This window comes from Salvelinus fontinalis, chromosome 3 (genome assembly GCF_029448725.1).
Source record: "Salvelinus fontinalis isolate EN_2023a chromosome 3, ASM2944872v1, whole genome shotgun sequence".
Classification (NCBI taxonomy): Eukaryota; Metazoa; Chordata; class Actinopteri; order Salmoniformes; family Salmonidae; genus Salvelinus; species Salvelinus fontinalis.
The window spans coordinates 75837476-75856803 of record NC_074667.1 but is presented as its reverse complement, the minus strand read 5'-3'; the positions used below and the strand labels follow the sequence as shown (position 1 = coordinate 75856803).

The 19328-nt window shown below is 46.5% G+C and overlaps 1 protein-coding gene across 6 annotated transcripts in view; it reads right to left on the bottom strand.

Moving 5' to 3' along the window:
* The window catches only part of LOC129851476 (kinesin-like protein KIF21B), a 125656-nt gene that overhangs the window by 22143 nt on the left and 84185 nt on the right, over nt 1-19328 (bottom strand). For 2 of the 6 annotated variants that reach the window (XM_055918046.1, XM_055918049.1), the window contains exons 18-27: nt 18454-18619; nt 17966-18169; nt 17685-17786; nt 17212-17377; nt 16702-16762; nt 15765-15819; nt 13906-14111; nt 13541-13615; nt 13038-13148; nt 5627-5665 (exon numbers count right to left, since the gene is read on the bottom strand). In XM_055918046.1, coding sequence (XP_055774021.1) covers nt 5627-5665; nt 13038-13148; nt 13541-13615; nt 13906-14111; nt 15765-15819; nt 16702-16762; nt 17212-17377; nt 17685-17786; nt 17966-18169; nt 18454-18619 — 1185 coding nt within the window. The remainder of the gene's footprint in view (nt 1-5626; nt 5666-13037; nt 13149-13540; nt 13616-13905; nt 14112-15764; nt 15820-16701; nt 16763-17211; nt 17378-17684; nt 17787-17965; nt 18170-18453; nt 18620-19328) is intronic. The other 4 variants (XM_055918047.1, XM_055918051.1, XM_055918048.1 and 1 more) reach the window with 3 other exon arrangements.

The following is a 19328-nucleotide window of genomic DNA, read 5'->3' as shown; positions in this document are numbered from 1 at the left end:
CACACACACACACACACACACACACACTAATAACATTGTCCTCTTCGCCAAGTCCCATATCACTTCCCCTCCCTCTCTATATAGTGACATGCTTGGTGCTTTAAAAGCAGGTGAACAGCATGACTGCTAGAGCAGCCTCAGCCACACACTCAGAACAACAGGACAAGACAAGCTGCATGCATGTCAGCTAAAGCAATAACACCACCAGCCAAAAGAAGAACAGTTATATAGGAACACAGTGCTGTTCATTCAAATGATGATGGAGAACAGCGAGGGTTCACTGCATCGAAGATAAGAAGCACAACTCAACAACAGCCGGTAGCAGCCAACTCAAACACAACAACAACCGGTAGCAGCCAACTCAAACACAACAACAACAACAACCGGTAGCAGCCAACTCAAACACAACAACAACAACAACCGGTAGCAGCCAACTCAAACACAACAACAACAGCCGGTAGCAGCTAACTCAAACACAACAACAACAACAACCGGTAGCAGCCAACTCAAACACAACAACAACAACAACCGGTAGCAGCCAACTCAAACACAACAACAACAACAACCGGTAGCAGCCAACTCAAACACAACAACAACAGCCGGTAGCAGCCAACTCAAACACAACAACAACAACAACCGGTAGCAGCCAACTCAAACACAACAACAACAACAACCGGTAGCAGCCAACTCAAACACAACAACAACAACAACTGGTAGCAGCCAACTCAAACACAACAACAACAACAACTGGTAGCAGCCAACTCAAACACAACAACAACAACAACCGGTAGCAGCTAACTCAAACACAACAACAACAACAACCGGTAGCAGCCAACTCAAACACAACAACAACAACAACCGGTAGCAGCCAACTCAAACACAACAACAACAACAACCGGTAGCAGCCAACTCAAACACAACAACAACAACAACCGGTAGCAGCCAACTCAAACACAACAACAACAACAACCGGTAGCAGCCAACTCAAACACAACAACAACAACCGGTAGCAGCCAACTCAAACACAACAACAACAACAACTGGTAGCAGCCAACTCAAACACAACTCAACAACAACCGGTAGCAGCCAACTCAAACACAACAACAACAACAACTGGTAGCAGCCAACTCAACAACAACAACAACCGGTAGCAGCCAACTCAAACACAACAACAACAACAACCGGTAGCAGCCAACTCAAACACAACTCAACAACACCACAACATCCTGTGACATCATATCTACATGCAGCATCTCCAGCAATCAAGAGTGAGCGTATGTGGCCCTCGCCCCTTCTGAGCCAATCCCAGTTCAGAGTTTGGTCCGAAGCAGAGGCTTCTGGGACAGACAGGCGAGTGAGTGAGTGGGGGGGAGGGGGGCTGTCACATCAGACCCCCTCTGTCTGTGGCCTAGGGCCCAGTTCCAAACCCCCTCCCCCCTCTCCTCTGTCTGTGGCCTAGGGCCCAGTTCCAAACCCCCTCCCCCCTCTCCTCTGTCTGTGGCCTCCTCTGTCTGTGGCCTAGGGCCCAGTTCCAAACCCCCTCCCCCGTCTCCTCTGTCTGTGGCCTAGGGCCCGGTTCCAAACCCCCTCCCCTCTGTCTGTGGCCTAGGGCCCAGATCCAATCCAAATGGACTGAATGAGTGGTTGGATTGGAACCATGACTTTGTCTGGTCACACAGGATGGAGGTAAGGTGTGACAGGGCTAGTATATCGGCCTCATTCCAAATATTCCCTGTCGGTTTGGAATTGGGCACATGTGGTTTATGGATAAAAGGGTGTGGAAGGGAGGGGTGTCTTCTGAATTAATCTTATTGCTGGGGAGCAGTGGTATAAAGTACTTAAGTAAAAATACTCTAAAGTACTACTTAAGTAGTTTTGGGGTATCTGTACGTTACTTTAATATTGATATTTTTGACAACTTTTACTTTTACTTCACTACATTCCTAAAGAAAATATATATTTTTTTTACTCTGTTACATTTTGACTGACACACAAAAGTACTCATTAAATTTTGAATGCTTTGCGGGACAAGAAAATTGTCAAATTCACACACTTATCAAGAGAACATCCCTGGTCATCCCTAGTGTCTCTGATCTGGCGGACCCAGTAAACAAAAATGCTTAATTTGCAAAATATGCCTAAGTGTTGGAGTGGTGGAGTGGTGGAGTGTTGGAGTGGTGGAGTAGTGGAGTGGTGGAGTGTTGGAGTGTTGGAGTGGTGGAGTGGTGGAGTGTTGGAGTGGTGGAGTGGTGGAGTGTTGGAGTGGTGGAGTGTTGGAGTGGTGGAGTAGTGGAGTGTTGGAGTGGTGGAGTGGTGGAGTGTTGGAGTGGTGGAGTGGTGGAGTGTTGGAGTGGTGGAGTGGTGGAGTGGTGGAGTGGTGGAGTGTTGGAGTGGTGGAGTGGTGGAGTGGTGGAGTATGTCCCTTGCTATCTGTACATAAAAAAAAAACAAGAAAATGGTGCCGTCTGGTTTGCCTAATATAAGGAATTTGAAATTATTTATACTTTATATTTATTATATTTATATTTATATTTTAGCAATTACATTTACCTTTGATACTTAACTTCTTTGGGGTAGGGGGCAGTATTTTCACGCCCGGATGAAAAGCGTGCCCAGAGTAAACTGCCTGCTACTCAGGCCCAGATCCTAGGATATGCATAGTATTAGTGGATTTGTTTAGAAAACACTCTGAAGTTTCTAAAACTGTTTGAATGATGTCTGTGAGTATAACAGAACTCATATGGCAGGCAAAAACCTGAGAAAAAAATCCAACCAGGAAGTGGGAAATCTGAGGTTTGTAGGTTTTCAACTCTTTGCTTATCCAAGATACAGTGGAAATGGGGTCATGTTGCACTTCCTAAGGCTTCCACTAGATGTCAACAGTCTATAGAACCTTGTTTGATGCTTCTACTGTGAGGTGCCACGAATGAGAGGAGATTGAGTAAGGTCTCTCCCAGAGTGCCATGAGCTGACCAATGCGCTGACCATGCGCGTTCATGTGAGAGTTAGCTGCGTTCCATCACATTTCTGAAGACAAAGGAATTCTCCGGTTGGAACATTATTGAAGATTATTGTTAAAAACATCCTAAAGATTGATTCTATACATCGTTTGACATGTTTCTACAGACTGTAACGGAACTTTTTTAACTTTCCGTCCGTACTTTCCGCTGGACTTGTACGTGCGTCGTGAGTTTAGATTGTGTACTGAACACGCGAACAACAAGGAGGAATTTGGACAAAAATTATGGACATTATCGAACAAAACAAACATTTATTGTGGAACTGGGATTCCTGGGAGTGCATTCTGATGAAGATCATCAAAGGTAAGTGAATATTTATAATGCTATTTCTGACTTCTGTTGACTCCAACATGGCGGATATCTCTTTGGGTTGATTTGTCGTCTTAGAGCCGTACTCAGATTATTGCATGGTTTGCTTTTTCCGTAAAGTTTTTTTGAAATCTGACACAGCGGTTGCATTAAGGAGAAGTGGATCTAAAATTCAATGTGTAACACTTGTATTTTCATCAACATTTATGATGACTATTTCTGTAAATTGATGTGGCTCTCTGTAAAGTCACCGGATGTTTTGGAGCTACTGAACATAACGCGCCAATGTAAACTGAGATTTTTGGATATAAATATTTTACTTTACCGAACAAAACATTCATGTATTGTGTAACATGATGTCCTATTAGTGTCATCTGATGAAGATCATCAAAGGTTTATCTATATTTCTGCTTTTTGTGACTCCTCTCTTTGGCTGGAAAAATGGCTGTGTTTTTCTGTGAATAGGCACTCACCTAACATAATCGTTAGGTTTGCTTTCGTCGTAAAGCCTATTTGAAATCGGACAATGTGGCTGGATTTACAACAAGTGTATCTTTAAAATGGTGTAAAATGCATGTATGTTTGAGGAATTTTATGGGATTTCTGTTGTTTTGAATTTGGCGCCCTGCACTTTCACTGGCTGCGTCTCACCTCGTCAACAGCCAGTGAAAGTGCAGGGCGCCAAATTCAAACAACAGCCATCTCATAATTAAAATTCCTCAGACAATCATGTGTCTTATACCATCTTAAAGGTAATCTTGTTGTTAATCACACCAAAGTGTCCGATTTCAAATAGGCTTTACAACGAAAGCACCACAAACGATTATGTTAGGTCACCGCAAAATCACAGACAAGCACAGTCATTTTTCACAAAACTCACAAAAAAAAAAAAAAAGCGAGAGAGCTAGAGATAAAATTAATCACTAACCTTTGATGATCTTCATCAGATGACCCTCATAGGACTTCATGTTACACAATACATATATGTTTTGTTCGATAAAGTTCATATTTATAAAAACCTCAGTTTACATTGGCGCCATTGTTATTGTTTTGAAACTTCTGTATGTGTAATGTTTACTGTTCATTTTTATTGTTTATTTCACTTTTGTATATTGTCTACCTCACTTGCTTTGGCAATGTTAACACATGTTTCCCATGCCAATAAAGCCCCTTGAATTGAATAGAAATTGACAGAGAGAGAGACAGAGAGAGAGAGGAGAGAGAGACAGACAGACAGACAGAGAGAGGAGAGAGAGAGACAGAGAGCGAGAGGAGAGAGAGAGACAGACAGAGAGAGGAGAGAGAGACAGAGGGGAGAGAGAGAGACAAAGAGAGAGACAGACAGAGAGAGGAGAGAGAGAGAGCGACAGAGAGAGAGAGGAGAGAGAGACAGAGACAGAGAGGAGAGAGAGAGACAGAGAGAGAGAGACAGAGAGGAGAGAGAGAGAGAGAGAGAGAGAGAGAGAGAGAGAGAGAGAGAGACAGAGAGGAGAGAGAGAGACAGAGAGAGAGAGAGAGAGGGGAGAGACAGAGAGAGGAGATAGAGAGACAGAGAGGAGAGAGAGAGACAGAGAGAGAGAGAGAGGGGAGAGAGTTGGCAGCTACCGTACATTCAGCTAAGGCCTAGAGAGGGTTTGTTTTGCTCTAGATAACCACATACCTGTTTCTCCCTCTCTATCTACTTGTCCTATTACTGTTTGGAGACTTACAGGTTGAAACAGCTGTGCTGCTCAGGGCAGCTGGGTCGTCCCATAACAAATCATCTCTTAACATATCCAACAGAGCACTGCCAAAATAGTTTTTAATTATTCATGTTGGTACAGCCTTCTGTTTTCAAGCAATTTCTGAGTGGCAATGTGAATTCAAAACGTTCTAATAGGGTTATGATTGATATGTCCAGGCAGAAATGTCATTCTTTATTGTCTAGGAAAGGGAGTCACAATGCTTATGAGCATTACCAATGCCTAGTTGTGTGCTGTCAATGCTTTATATTTATGCTATCCACCAAGTCATTTGTGAATCTCATAGTAGCCTTGAATTCATTGAACTGACCTCACCCAAAGCTCTCCAGACAGAAAGATTAGTTCAGATGCCATGAGTTGGGGGGACGGACACTGCAAATATGAAACACCACACTGGTGGAAGGGGATTGGAGGAGGGTGAGGGGGGACCAATGAGGCTAAATCATGCTCCACATCAACACCGCCTAGCCCGGGAAAGCAGGAGGGGCCAGCCGAGTGACTGGCCAATCAGGCAAGAGGAGAGACAGAATGGAAGGGACAGATAGATATCTCTACCTGAGAACCTCAGAGTGAGAGGAGTCGCTGTCATCTGACCTGAAGACAGAACAGGAGAGGAGCAGGGTTAGGGGAGGAGCAGAAGAGGAGAGGAGAAGAGAGGAGCAGGGTTAGGAGAGGAGAAGGGAAGAGAGGATCAGGGTTAGGAGAGGAGAGGAAGGAGAAGAGAAGAGAAGAGAAGAGAAGAGAAGAGAAGAGAAGAGAAGAGAAGAGAAGAGAAGAGAAGAGAAGAGAAGAGAAGAGAAGAGAAGCAGGGTTAGGAGAGGGGAAGAGAGGAGCAGGGTTCAGAGAGGAAATGATCAGGGTTAGGAGAGGAGAAGAGAGAAGCAGAGTTAGGAGAGGAGAAGAGAGGAGCAGGGTTAGGAGAGGAGAGGAGAGGATCAGGGTTAGGAGAGGAGAAGAGAGGAGCAGGGTTAGGAGAGGAGAAGAGAGGAGCAGGGTTAGGAGAGGAGAGGAGCAGAGTTAGGAGAGGAGAGGATCAGGGTTAGGAGAAGAGAGGAGAGGAGCAGAGTTAGGAGAGGAGAAGAGAGGAGCAGGGTTAGGAGAGGAGAGAAGAGAATCAGGGTTAGGAGAGGAGAGGAGCAGAGTTAGGCGAGGAGAAAAGAGAATCAGGGTTAGGAGAGGAGAGGATCAGGGTTAGGAGAAGAGAGGAGCAGAGTTAGGAGAGGAGAAGAGAGGAGCAGGGTTAGGAGAGGAGAGGAGCAGGGTTAGGAGAAGAGAAGAGAGGAGAATAGAGGATCAGGGTTAGGAGAGGAGAAGAGAGGATCAGGGTTAGGAGAGGAGAAGAGAGGAGCAGGGTTAGGAGAGGAGAGGAGAGGATCAGGGTTAGGAGAGGAGAAGAGAGGAGCAGGGTTAGGAGAGGAGAAGAGAGGAGCAGGGTTAGGAGAGGAGAGGAGCAGAGTTAGGAGAGGAGAGGATCAGGGTTAGGAGAGGGGAAGAGAGGAGCAGGGTTCAGAGAGGAAATGATCAGGGTTAGGAGAGGAGAAGAGAGGAGCAGAGTTAGGAGAGGAGAAGAGAGGAGCAGGGTTAGGAGAGGAGAGGAGAGGATCAGGGTTAGGAGAGGAGAAGAGAGGAGCAGGGTTAGGAGAGGAGAAGAGAGGAGCAGGGTTAGGAGAGGAGAGGAGCAGAGTTAGGAGAGGAGAGGATCAGGGTTAGGAGAAGAGAGGAGAGGAGCAGAGTTAGGAGAGGAGAAGAGAGGAGCAGGGTTAGGAGAGGAGAGAAGAGAATCAGGGTTAGGAGAGGAGAGGAGCAGAGTTAGGCGAGGAGAAAAGAGAATCAGGGTTAGGAGAGGAGAGGATCAGGGTTAGGAGAAGAGAGGAGCAGAGTTAGGAGAGGAGAAGAGAGGAGCAGGGTTAGGAGAGGAGAGGAGCAGGGTTAGGAGAGGAGAAGAGAAGAGAGGAGAATAGAGGATCAGGGTTAGGAGAGGAGAAGAGAGGATCAGGGTTAGGAGAGGAGAAGAGAGGAGCAGGGTTAGGAGAGGAGAAGAGAGGATCAGGGTTAGGAGAGGAGAAGAGATGATCAGGGTTAGGAGAGGAGAAAAGAGGATCAGGGTTAGGAGAGGAGAGGAGAAAAGAGGAGCAGGGTTAAGAGAGGAAAGGATCAGGGTTAGGAGAGGAGAAGCGAGGATCAGGGTTAGGAGAGGAGAGGATCAGGATTAGGAGAGGAGAAGAGAGGAGCAGAGTTAGGAGAGGAGAAGAGAGGAGCAGGGTTAAGAGAGGAGAAGAGAGGATCAGGGTTAGGAGAGGAGAAGAGAGGTTCAGGTTTAGGAGATGAGAAGAGAGGAGAGGAGAGGAGCAGGGTTAGGAGAGGAGAGACGCATGGTTAGGAGAGGAGAAGAGAGGATCAGGGTTAGGAGAGAAGAAAGGAGCAGGGTTAGGAGCGGAGAGGAGAGAAGAGAAGCAGGGTTAGGAGAGAAGAGAGGAGCAGGGTTAGGAGAGGAGAAGAGAGGATCACGGTTAGGAGAGAAGAAGAGAGGATCAGGGTTAGGAGAGAAGAAAGGAGCAGGGTTAGGAGCGGAGAGGAGAGAAGAGAAGCAGGGTTAGGAGAGAAGAGAGGAGCAGGGTTAGGAGAGGAGAAGAGAGGATCACGGTTAGGAGAGAAGAAGAGAGGATCAGGGTTAGGAGAGGAGAAGAGAGGTTCAGGTTTAGGAGATGAGAAGAGAGGAGAGGAGCAGGGTTAGGAGAGGAGAGACGCATGGTTAGGAGAGGAGAAGAGAGGATCAGGGTTAGGAGAGAAGAAAGGAGCAGGGTTAGGAGAGGAGAGGAGAGAAGAGAGGCAGGGTTTTGAGAGGACAGAAGCACGGTTAGGGGAGGAGAAGAGAGGAAGTTAGGAGCATATTGAGCGCTATAGCTAGAGGAGAAGGGGTTATACTGGTAGGGTTAGGTTCAGGTTCAGGGATAGGGAATAGGGGATGGCTAGCCTGTGTGACAGTTTGTTCCAGCCTGTGACAAGACAGCAGACACAACATCTGCCACTCAGACTAGCCAATGGCAGGGTCAGGTTTAGGATTAGGGGAGGTACAGTTATCCATAAAGTTTCTGGGTTAAAGAAGGAAGGGATACCTACACTACAGTAAGGGATAAAACAGAAGTACACTTAAAGAGGGAGGGCTTACTGGGATTGGGGGTGGGGTTTACCAGGAACCAGGAAGTAAAGGAAGAGGAAGGGCAGGGAGAGGGAGAGGGATTTGGGTTATCAGCAGGGAGACAGCAGTTGATTGGAAGACAGGGTTGTCAATCAGATTGGACATCACAGGAGAACCCACTCTTAGTTAACTGTCTCTGTGGGAAAGATCTGCTCCGGTGTACCGCCTATTCCCTGAGTTGTAAGTAGGGAAAACACTGGCAAGTGTGTGAAAAGTAGTGCACTATTAAGGGAATAGGCTGCCATTAGGCACATCCTATAAATATTTTATTGCTCAGCAGTCATTGTAATGCCAGTTGTAAATTCAGATTGATGTAGGGAGCAAAGCTGTTAGAAGGCAGCAGAACAATATCAGCTCTATAAATTATGTCATAGTACCTGCTTTTTAATACCCTATGAGGTTGATGGGGGCGTGTTTATTAATGCCCAGTATACTGACTTATGGGTGCAATGTGCATATGAAACCAGACCATATGTATATACACTGCTCAAAAAAATAAAGGGAACACTTAAACAACACAATGTAACTCCAAGTCAATCACACTTCTGTGAAATCAAACTGTCCACTTAGGAAGCAACACTGATTGACAATACATTTCACATGCTGTTGTGCAAATGGAATAGACAAAAGGTGGAAATTATAGGCAATTAGCAAGACACCCCCAAAAAAGGAGTGATTCTGCAGGTGGTGACCACAGACCACTTCTCAGTTCCTATGCTTCCTGGCTGATGTTTTGGTCACTTTTGAATGCTGGCGGTGCTCTCACTCTAGTGGTAGCATGAGACGGAGTCTATAATCCACACAAGTGGCTCAGGTAGTGCAGTTCATCCAGGATGGCACATCAATGCGAGCTGTGGCAAAAAGGTTTGCTGTGTCTGTCAGCGTAGTGTCCAGAGCATGGAGGCGCTACCAGGAGACAGGCCAGTACATCAGGAGACGTGGAGGAGGCCGTAGGAGGGCAACAACCCAACAGCAGGACCGCTACCTCCGCCTTTGTGCAAGGAGGTGCACTGCCAGAGCCCTGCAAAATGACCTCCAGCAGGCCACAAATGTGCATGTGTCAGCATATGGTCTCACAAGGGGTCTGAGGATCTCATCTCGGTACCTATTGGCAGTCAGGGTACCTCTGGCGAGCACATGGAGGGCTGTGCGGCCCCACAAAGAAATGCCACCCCACACCATGACTGACCCATCGCCAAACCGGTCATGCTGGAGGATGTTGCAGGCAGCAGAACGTTCTCCACGGCGTCTCCAGACTCTGTCACGTCTGTCACATGTGCTCATGTGCTCAGTGTGAACCTGCTTTCATCTGTGAAGAGCACAGGGCGCCAGTGGCGAATTTGCCAATCTTGGTGTTTTCTGGGAAATGCCAAACGTCCTGCACGGTGTTGGGCTGTAAGCACAACCCCCACCTGTGGACGTCGGGCCCTCATACCACCCTCATGGAGTCTGTTTCTGACCGTTTGAGCAGACACATGCACATTTTTGGCCTGCTGGAGGTCATTTTGCAGGGCTCTGGCAGTGCACCTCCTTGCACAAAGGCGGAGGTAGCGGTCCTGCTGCTGGGTTGTTGCCCTCCTACGGCCTCCTCCACGTCTCCTGATGTACTGGCCTGTCTCCTGGTAGCGCCTCCATGCTCTGGACACTACGCTGACAGACACAGCAAACCTTTTTGCCACAGCTCGCATTGATGTGCCATCCTGGATGAACTGCACTACCTGAGCCACTTGTGTGGATTATAGACTCCGTCTCATGCTACCACTAGAGTGAGAGCACCGCCAGCATTCAAAAGTGACCAAAACATCAGCCAGGAAGCATAGGAACTGAGAAGTGGTCTGTGGTCACCACCTGCAGAATCACTCCTTTTTTGGGGGTGTCTTGCTAATTGCCTATAATTTCCACCTTTTGTCTATTCCATTTGCACAACAGCATGTGAAATTTATTGTCAATCAGTGTTGCTTCCTAAGTGGACAGTTTGATTTCACAGAAGTGTGATTGACTTGGAGTTACATTGTGTTGTTTAAGTGTTCCCTTTATTGTTTTGAGCAGTGTATCTGGCTCTGGCTAAATATCTAGTATTCAGAACCTGTTGTTACTTTTCCCTGGGAATCTTTGAGCTGTTTTTGTAGAAACTACGAGTGTAAATGTTTTGTGCCAAGCCCATAGGGATGTTGTTGTTTTGGGAGGTAGGAAAGGGAAAGGGAAAGGGGAAGGGAAAGGGAAAGGGAAAGGGAAAGGGAAAGGGAAAGGGAAAGGGGGATACCTAGTCAGTTGTACAACTGAATGCATTCAACTGATATGTGTCTTCCACATTAAACCCAACCACTCTGAATCAGAGAGGTACAGGGGGCTGTCTTAATCGACATCCACATCTTCAGCGCCCGAGGAACAGTGGGTTTACTACCTTGCTCAGGGGTAGAATGACAGATTTTTGCCTTGTCACCTCAGGGAGGACAGGAGTGTCTGTTTGAGGTGAGAGGACAGGAGTGTCTGTTTGAGGTGAGAGGACAGGAGTGTCTGTTTGAGGTGAGAGGTCAAGAGTGTATGTTTGAGGTGAGAGGACAGGAGTGTCTGTTTGAGGTGAGAGGACAGGAGTGTCTGTTTGAGGTGAGAGGACAGGAGTGTCTGTTTGAGGTGAGAGGACAGGAGTGTCTGTTTGAGGTGAGAGGACAGGAGAGTATGTTTGAGGTGAGAGGACAGGAGTGTCTGTTTGAGGTGAGAGGACAGGAGAGTATGTTTGAGGTGAGAGGACAGGAGTGTCTGTTTGAGGTGAGAGGACAGGAGTGTCTGTTTGAGGTGAGAGGACAGGAGAGTATGTTTGAGGTGAGAGGACAGGAGTGTCTGTTTGAGGTGAGAGGACAGGAGTGTATGTTTGAGGTGAGAGGACAGGAGAGTATGTTTGAGGTGAGAGGACAGGAGTGTATCTTTGCGCAGAGCAGCGGTCTGTGTCTTCTTTTCAGTGACAGTTTCTCAAAACTGAAAAAGTCCCAGAAAAAATGCTATTTCCAGTGTGTTCCAGACAGACAGTTTCAAGACAAAGCAATATGAAACGTGTTAAACACTTTGAAAAAATGTATTCTGATGATGAAGGCCAGAGCCCAAGAATTTGAACGGAGAATGCACCAAAGCAACGTGAACACACACACAGTGCGTAGAGAAACATAACTTGGATTGATTCAAAGCATACTTACAGATGGATGTAAAAGTGTTCCAAAAACAATGTTGATGTGAAAACCATGTAAAACGACATAACATATTTAAAAAAAGGCCTGTCACTAAACCTCATAAGATAAACCCATCTAACACTTACCATGTAATGAAACACATTTCTGAAATACCCCCCCAAACTATATATTCCAATAACCCAGCCATCATCCTCAACTCAATGGCTGCAAATGGCACCATCCCCAAAGAGGAAGCTAGCCAGTTCCTCTGAGCTCAATTACCTAGTCCTGGTTGACATAATGAGAATCCAGAGGCAACCTCAGGCAGCCCTAGCCCACCCTAGTACACACAGACACAGTCACACACACACACACACACACAGACACAGACACAGACACAGACACAGACACAGACACAGACACACACACAGACACACACACACACACACACACACACACACACACACACACACACACACACACACACACACACACACATACTAATCACCACTTCCTACACCAATCAGGGGGTCAAAAAAAGGCCACAACCTATCAGGATTAATAAAGATTAGAAACTACACAAACAATTTAGAGAGGCTGACAATTAACTGCTGCCATTTCCAGAGCTGAGAACTAGAATCGTTTAAGAAGAGGAATGAACACAAGAGGACACTGGGATTTCCTGTTCTGAGTGTTTAAGAAGAGGAATGAACACAAGAGGACACTGGGATTTCCTGTTCTGGGTGTTTAAGAAGAGGAACGAACACAAGAGGACACTGGGATTTCCTGTTCTGAGGGCTTCTTTGCAAAAGCCATCTCAAGAATGTTTTTCCGGACTCCAACCCTTCATCAGCTGAACTGTTTTTAAAGTATCTTCTATTAGCGAGCGCTGAAAGTATATTTTCCATTGTTAATACGTTCCATTAAGAGCAGAGCCAGATTGTTCACGTCTATCTGTCTGGCAGCAGGACCTCAATTAGAGAATATCACCTAGAAACCTGCAGCGAGACTGTCCATCCTAGGATGAATGTGAACGGCTGTCAATGCCAGGTTAATGAGACCCTGATCTTAATCTCAATCCATAGAACCATAGGACAACTCAGGAGGAGAACGATGAAAGAACCATAGGACAACTCAGGAGGAGAACGATGAAAGAACCATAGGACAACTCAGGAGGAGAACGATGAAAGAACCATAGGACAACTCAGGAGGAGAACGATGAAAGAACCATAGGACAACTCAGGAGGAGAACGATGAAAGAACCATAGGACAACTCAGGAGGAGAACGATGAAAGAACCATAGGACAACTCAGGAGGAGAACGATGAAAGAACCATAGGACAACTCAGGAGGAGAACGATGAAAGAACCATAGGACAACTCAGGAGGAGAACGATGAAAAAACCATAGGACAACCATAGAACGATGAAAGAAAGGAAAGGACAGACAGGAAGTAAAGATCAGATGAGGAGGATGATTGGCTGAGAAAACAAAGAACTTTGAAGGTTTTTTAAGGTTACAGTATGTGAGTGTGTGTTTGTCTGTGTCTGTCTGTCTGTCTGTCTGTCTCTGTCTCTGTCTCTCTGTGTGTGTGTGTGTACTTACTTGTCCAGTGCAGAGCCCTGACTCTGGTTGCTGGTGAGCCTTGAGAAGACATTGCGGTCGTTACGGGTTCTAAGAGGGGGGGAGGAGGGGGGAGTGAACCCATCAGCATTTCTGAGAGAGAGAGTGATAGGGGAGAGGAGAGGTGGAGGGGAGGATGGGGAGAGGAGAGGTGGAGGGGAGGATGGGGAGAGGAGAGGTGGAGGGGAGGATGGGGAGAGGAGAGGTGGAGGGGGGGGGTGGTGTGGAGAGATGCGGGATATTATGAGAACAGCTGACTTTTCGGGAGTTAAGTTTGTGTCTCATATTCAATGATTGATTGGTTGATTCATGGATTGATTCATTGATTGATTAATGGATTGGTTGAAGTCAAGTCATATTTATTTGAAGTACATTTCACATAGATGATTAAACAGGAATAACACAAAGCAGGAAGACAGGGTAAAGGGAATGTGGAGATTGAACAAAACAACGTATTAGTGATTAGTGGGAAGACAGTTAGCTACCTGGAAGACTGGCCTCGGTCATAAGACTTCCTTCTTGTTAGAGGGGAGGTGTCACCACCGCGAGACTGTCTGGGACTGAGAGAGAGTTTATTACTGTTGCTTATTATCTAACATATGTTTCCCATGCCAATAACGCACCTTGAATTGAATTGAATTCAGAGAGCGAGAGAGAATAAGCATTAGCATACAGTAGCAGATCGTTGAATTAGCATGTATTAGCACACCTTGAATTAGCATGTAACACTGACATGCAGTTACAGACATATATGTTCCCTAGATGGCTGACAGCAGGCGTTGATGTGAAGCCACCATCCCCCATATTGGTACTCCCCAGAAGTTACAGTGCGCCATAGCCTACAACTCACAAGGTGTGCCCCCTGACGGGCAGGTTGATGGTCCTGGACATCCGGTCTCTGAAGATAGGGAGGGTGAGGCTCATACTGGTCCCGTTCTCCTGGATGTCTGTCAGGGAGGCCAGGGACTTAGTGATGTTCTTAGTAGAGGGGTCTAACACGGGACACAGGTACTCTGCTGATACGGCCTTCATCTGGGCTGACAGACGAGGCTCCGTCTGGGGGGAGAATAATGAAGAAAAAGTCACATGATGTCTTTAATAAACTATACCTTGGGAGATAGTGGTATAATGATCCTGGAGATCTGTCAAGGCAACTGTCACCCAATTACTCATGTGTACAAGATGCACCGCCCACGACCGCAAGGCTCTCCAGAGGGTGGTGCGGTCTGCACAACGTATCACCGGGGGGCAAACTACCTGCCCTCCAGGACACCTACAGCACCCGATGTCACAGGAAGGCAAAAATGATCATCAAGGACAACAACCACCCCAGTCACTGCCTGTTCACACCGCTATCATCCAGAAGGTGAAGTCAGTACAGGTTGGTCAAAGCTGGGACCGAGAGACTGACAAATAGCTTCTATCTCAAGGCCATCAGACTGTTAAACTGCCATCACTAACACAGAGAGGCTTCTGCCTACATACAGACTTGAAATCATTGGCCACTTTAATAAATGGATCACTAGTCACTTTAAATAATGCCCCTTTAATAATGTTTATATATCTTACATTACTCATCTCATATGTATAAAGTATATTTTATACCATCTATTGAATCTTGCCTATATCGCTCATCCATATATTTATATGTACATATATTTATTCCATCCCTTTAGATTTGTGTCATTAGGTAGTTGTTATGGAATTGTTAGATTACATGTTAGATATTGCTGCACTGTTGGAACGAGAAGCACAAGCATTTTGCTACACTCGCATTAACATCTGCTAACAATGTGTAGGTGACAATAACATTTGATTTGATTTGTGTAGAAGCTGCATCTACAGGTATCTGATGGAACTATCCCCCTATGACTCATGTGTAGAGGCTGCCATCTACAGGTATCTAATGGAACTATCCCCCTATGACTCATGTGCAGAGGCTGCCATCTACAGGTATCTAATGGAACTATCCCCCTATGACTCATGTGCAGAGGCTGCCATCTACAGGTATCTAATGGAACTATCCCCCTATGACTCATGTGTAGAGGCTGCCATCTACAGGTATCTGATGGAACTATCCCCCTATGACTCATGTGTAGAGGCTGCCATCTACAGGTATCTGATGGAACTATCCCCCTATGACTCATGTGTAGAGGCTGCCATCTACAGGTATCTAATGGAACTATCCCCCTATGACTCATGTGTAGAGGCTGCCATCTACAGGTATCTAATGGAACTATCCCCCTATGACTCATGTGTAGAGGCTGCCATCTACAGGTATCTGATGGAATTACACATATCGGCTTTCACTGACAGATTTCAACAACCTCTACTCTATTTAGTCAACAGAAAATACTCAGATGTTTAGTCAACAGAAAGTACTCAGATGTTTAGTCAACAGAAAATACTCAGATGTTTAGCCAACAGAAAGTACTCAGATGTTTAGTCAACAGAAAATACTCAGATGTTTAGTCAACAGAAAGTACTCAGATGTTTAGTCAACAGAAAGTACTCAGATGTTTAGTCAACAGGAAGTACTCAGATGTTTAGTCAACAGAAAGTACTCAGATGTTTTAACTGTGTCGAGTGAGGGTTCCTCATAACAAACATGTCATACGAGCCAGTAACATCCTAAACCAGTGAAATGAACTGAAGAAGAAAAGCTGATTTAACCTACGCCTGAAATCCTGCTCCTACATGTTGACATACCTGGACCGTCCTCTTGAAGTCATCCTGACTGGCTGAAGACTTCATCTGAAACACACTGCAGACAGAGAAGGCAAAGAGACATAAACACACTGACAGAGTGACAAGTGTGATGATGAGTGTGTGTTGTCACTGTGTGAGGGTCAGTGTGATGATGAGTGTGTGTTGTCACTGTGTGAGGGTCAGTGTGATGATGAGTGTGTGTTGTCACTGTGTGAGGGTCAGTGTGATGATGAGTGTGTGTTGTCACTGTGTGAGGGTCAGTGTGATGATGAGTGTGTGTTGTCACTGTGTGAGGGTCAGTGTGATGATGAGTGTGTGTTGTCACTGTGTGAGGGTCAGTGTGATGATGAGTGTGTGTTGTCACTGTGTGAGGGTCAGTGTGATGATGAGTGTGTGTTGTCACCGTGTGAGGGTCAGTGTGATGATGAGTGTGTGTTGTCACTGTGTGAGGGTCAGTGTGATGATGTGTGTGTGTTGTCACTGTGTGAGGGTCAGCGTGATGATGAGTGTGTGTTGTCACTGTGTGAGGGACTGTGTGATAATGTGTGTGTGTTGTCACTGTGTGAGGGTCAGTGTGATGATGTGTGTGTGTTGTCACTGTGTGAGGGTCAGCTTGATGATGAGTGTGTGACATCACCATGTGAGGGTCAGTGTGATGATGAGTGTGTGGCATCACCATGTGAGGGTCAGTGTGATGATGAGTGTGTGACATCACCATGTGAGGGTCAGTGTGATGATGAGTGTGTGAGGGTCAGTGTGATGATGTCACTGTGTGAGGGTCAGCTTGATGATGAGTGTGTGACATCACCATGTGAGGGTCAGTGTGATGATGAGTGTGTGTTGTCACCGTGTGAGGGTCAGTGTGATGATGTCACTGTGTGAGGGTCAGTGTGTGGCATCACCGTGTGAGGGTCTGAAGGAGATCATGTAGTCTCACCTGCCATCCAAGGCCTGGCTACATTCTGACGGCTCCTCATCAGTGCTGACATAACCATTCTCTGTGGACACACACATAGAAACACCAACAGTGAGTGAGTGAGTGAGTGAGTGAGTGAGTGAGTGAGTGAGTGAGTGAGTGAGAGAGTGAGTGAGTGAGAGAGTGAGTGAATTAGTGAGTGAGTGAGTGAGTGATTGAGTGAGTGAGTGAGTGAGTGAGTGAGTGAGTGAGTGAGTGAGTGAGTGAGTGAGTGAGTGCGTGAGTGCGTGAGTGAGTGATTGAGTGCGTGCGTGAGTGATTGAGTGCGTACGTGAGTGAGTGATTGCGTACGTGAGTGATTGAGTGCGTACGTGCGCGCGTGCGTGCGTGCGTATGTGAGTGCGTGCGTGCGTGCGTGATTGAGTGCGTGCGTGTGTGATTGAGTGCCGTGGTGCGTGCGTGCGTACATGTGTGCGTGTGTGAGTGAGTGATTAAGTGAGTGCGTACGTTCGTACGTGCGTGTGTCCTCACCCTGCTGCACGTTGTGGATGAGTGCCTGCAGCTCAGGGATAAACTCAGCTTTCTCTCTCAGCGCATCCAGGATGATGTGGTTGTGGGCAGAGCCAATCACATCTGTCTGTCTCAGCTGACCCTCTAACAGACGGATCTGAGACTCCTTCTGAGCCACCTGTAACCCCTACACACACACACAAACACACGCAAGCACAGACACACACACAGACACACACACAGACACAGACACACACACACACACACACACACACACACACACACACACACACACACACACACACAGACACACACACAGACACAGACACACACACACACACACACACACACACACACACACACACACACACACACACACACACACACACACACACACACACACACACACACACACACACACACACACTCCTCTTATTCCAACTGTCCTGCAGTCCTGGGAAAGACCAGCAGAGGATAATATACATCAACTAAACCTTGTCAATGGAGGCCTTGAGGAAGTGGTCCAGCAGGTGCCGGGCCTCGGCCAGAGAGCAGGAGCTGATGACCACTGAGGTGTCCACTGAGTCCAGCTCCTCCTGCAGGAAATATCCAGCACTAAGACATATACTACTTACTACAAGATGGCTGTGTGTGTGTGTGTGTGTGTGTGTGTGTGTGTGTGTGTGTGTGTGTGTGTGTGTGTGTGTGTGTGTGTGTGTGTGTGTGTGTGTGTGTGTGTGTGTGTGTGTGTGTGTGTGTGTGTGTGTGTTCTTACCTTGGTTTCCTCTATCTGTATGAAGGTAGCTTGGCAGTCTGATAGGCTGTCGTTGATATAGTCAATATTTGCGTTCAAAACCTCAATGTCCTCGTTCATTTCCTGGACAAGACGGTCCTCTGTGTCAGGCCCCTCCCCCTCCGCCATTAGCACCTCCCTCTTACGCAACAGTGCCTCCTGCTGCAAGGACAGCTCCTCACGCTTCTGTCTCACACACACACACACACACAAACACACACACACAGGAGAGAGAAAACCCACGTTAGCTATATCAATATCGTGATTAATTCAAGGAAGGGTTGAAGAAGAATGCATTTTTTTACTATTTTAACTGGTCACTATGACAACCACTACAGACAGCTAAAATGAAGTCTGTAACACTTTACTTATAAACTGCAGGGTGTAACTGCCTCATAGTGAATTAAAAGTAGTGTTAGCAGGACGAGGAAGTGTCACTAGAGGACAGAGGAAGTGACCTCATACAGTACCTTGATGAGTCGGTCCATGTCGGCCTCTACGTTGGTGATGGTCATCCTCTGCATGACGATGTCCAGGATCCTCCTCTCCAGTGTTTGCCACTTCTGACGGGCTGCCTTGGTGAAACTGGTACTACCCCTCAGACCCCTCTTACCCTGCTGGACACGAGTCCTACTCCTACACAGAGAGAAAGACGAAGGACAATACAGGTTAACTGTCAATCCTAGAACCCCCTGCTGGACACGAGTCCTACTCCTACACAGAGAGAAAGACGAAGGACAATACAGGTTAACTGTCAATCCTAGAACCCCCTGCTGGACACGAGTCCTACTCCTACACAGAGAGAAAGACGAAGGACAATACAGGTTGTCAGTCCTATCACAGCTCAATCATTCATCTTTCTACTGCTGGGGTGGGGGAGGAGAAGGAAGAGAATAGGAGAGAGAGAAAGAGAATGAAAGAGATTTTGAGAGGAAGGGGAAGAGAGTTGGGGGAAGGGAGGGAGAGGAAGGCAGGGATGGAGACAAAGAAAGAAGAAGAAGGAGATGGAGATGGAGAGTATATCAGACTAAGAAAGTCACTTCTGTCAATTCGATTTGAAAATAATCCGATAAATGGTTTTGTAAAAAGCACTCCTCAAAATTGAATTAAACTTTATTGAATCTGACAATAGCCTTAGCTAAGTAAATGTCAACAGACTCATACCTCATCTGAATCTGTCCTTCATATAGCTCAGACATACCGGTAGGATTGTCAAAAGTTTGCCTGCCGACAGTTTTTAGCACCTCTGAACAGAGTGTCGGCAGTTAATCTCTTTAGTGTTCACAGAGCAATACCTTCAGGTCATCAGCCACTCAGCCTTGTTAAAATACTCCAAACCAGAAGG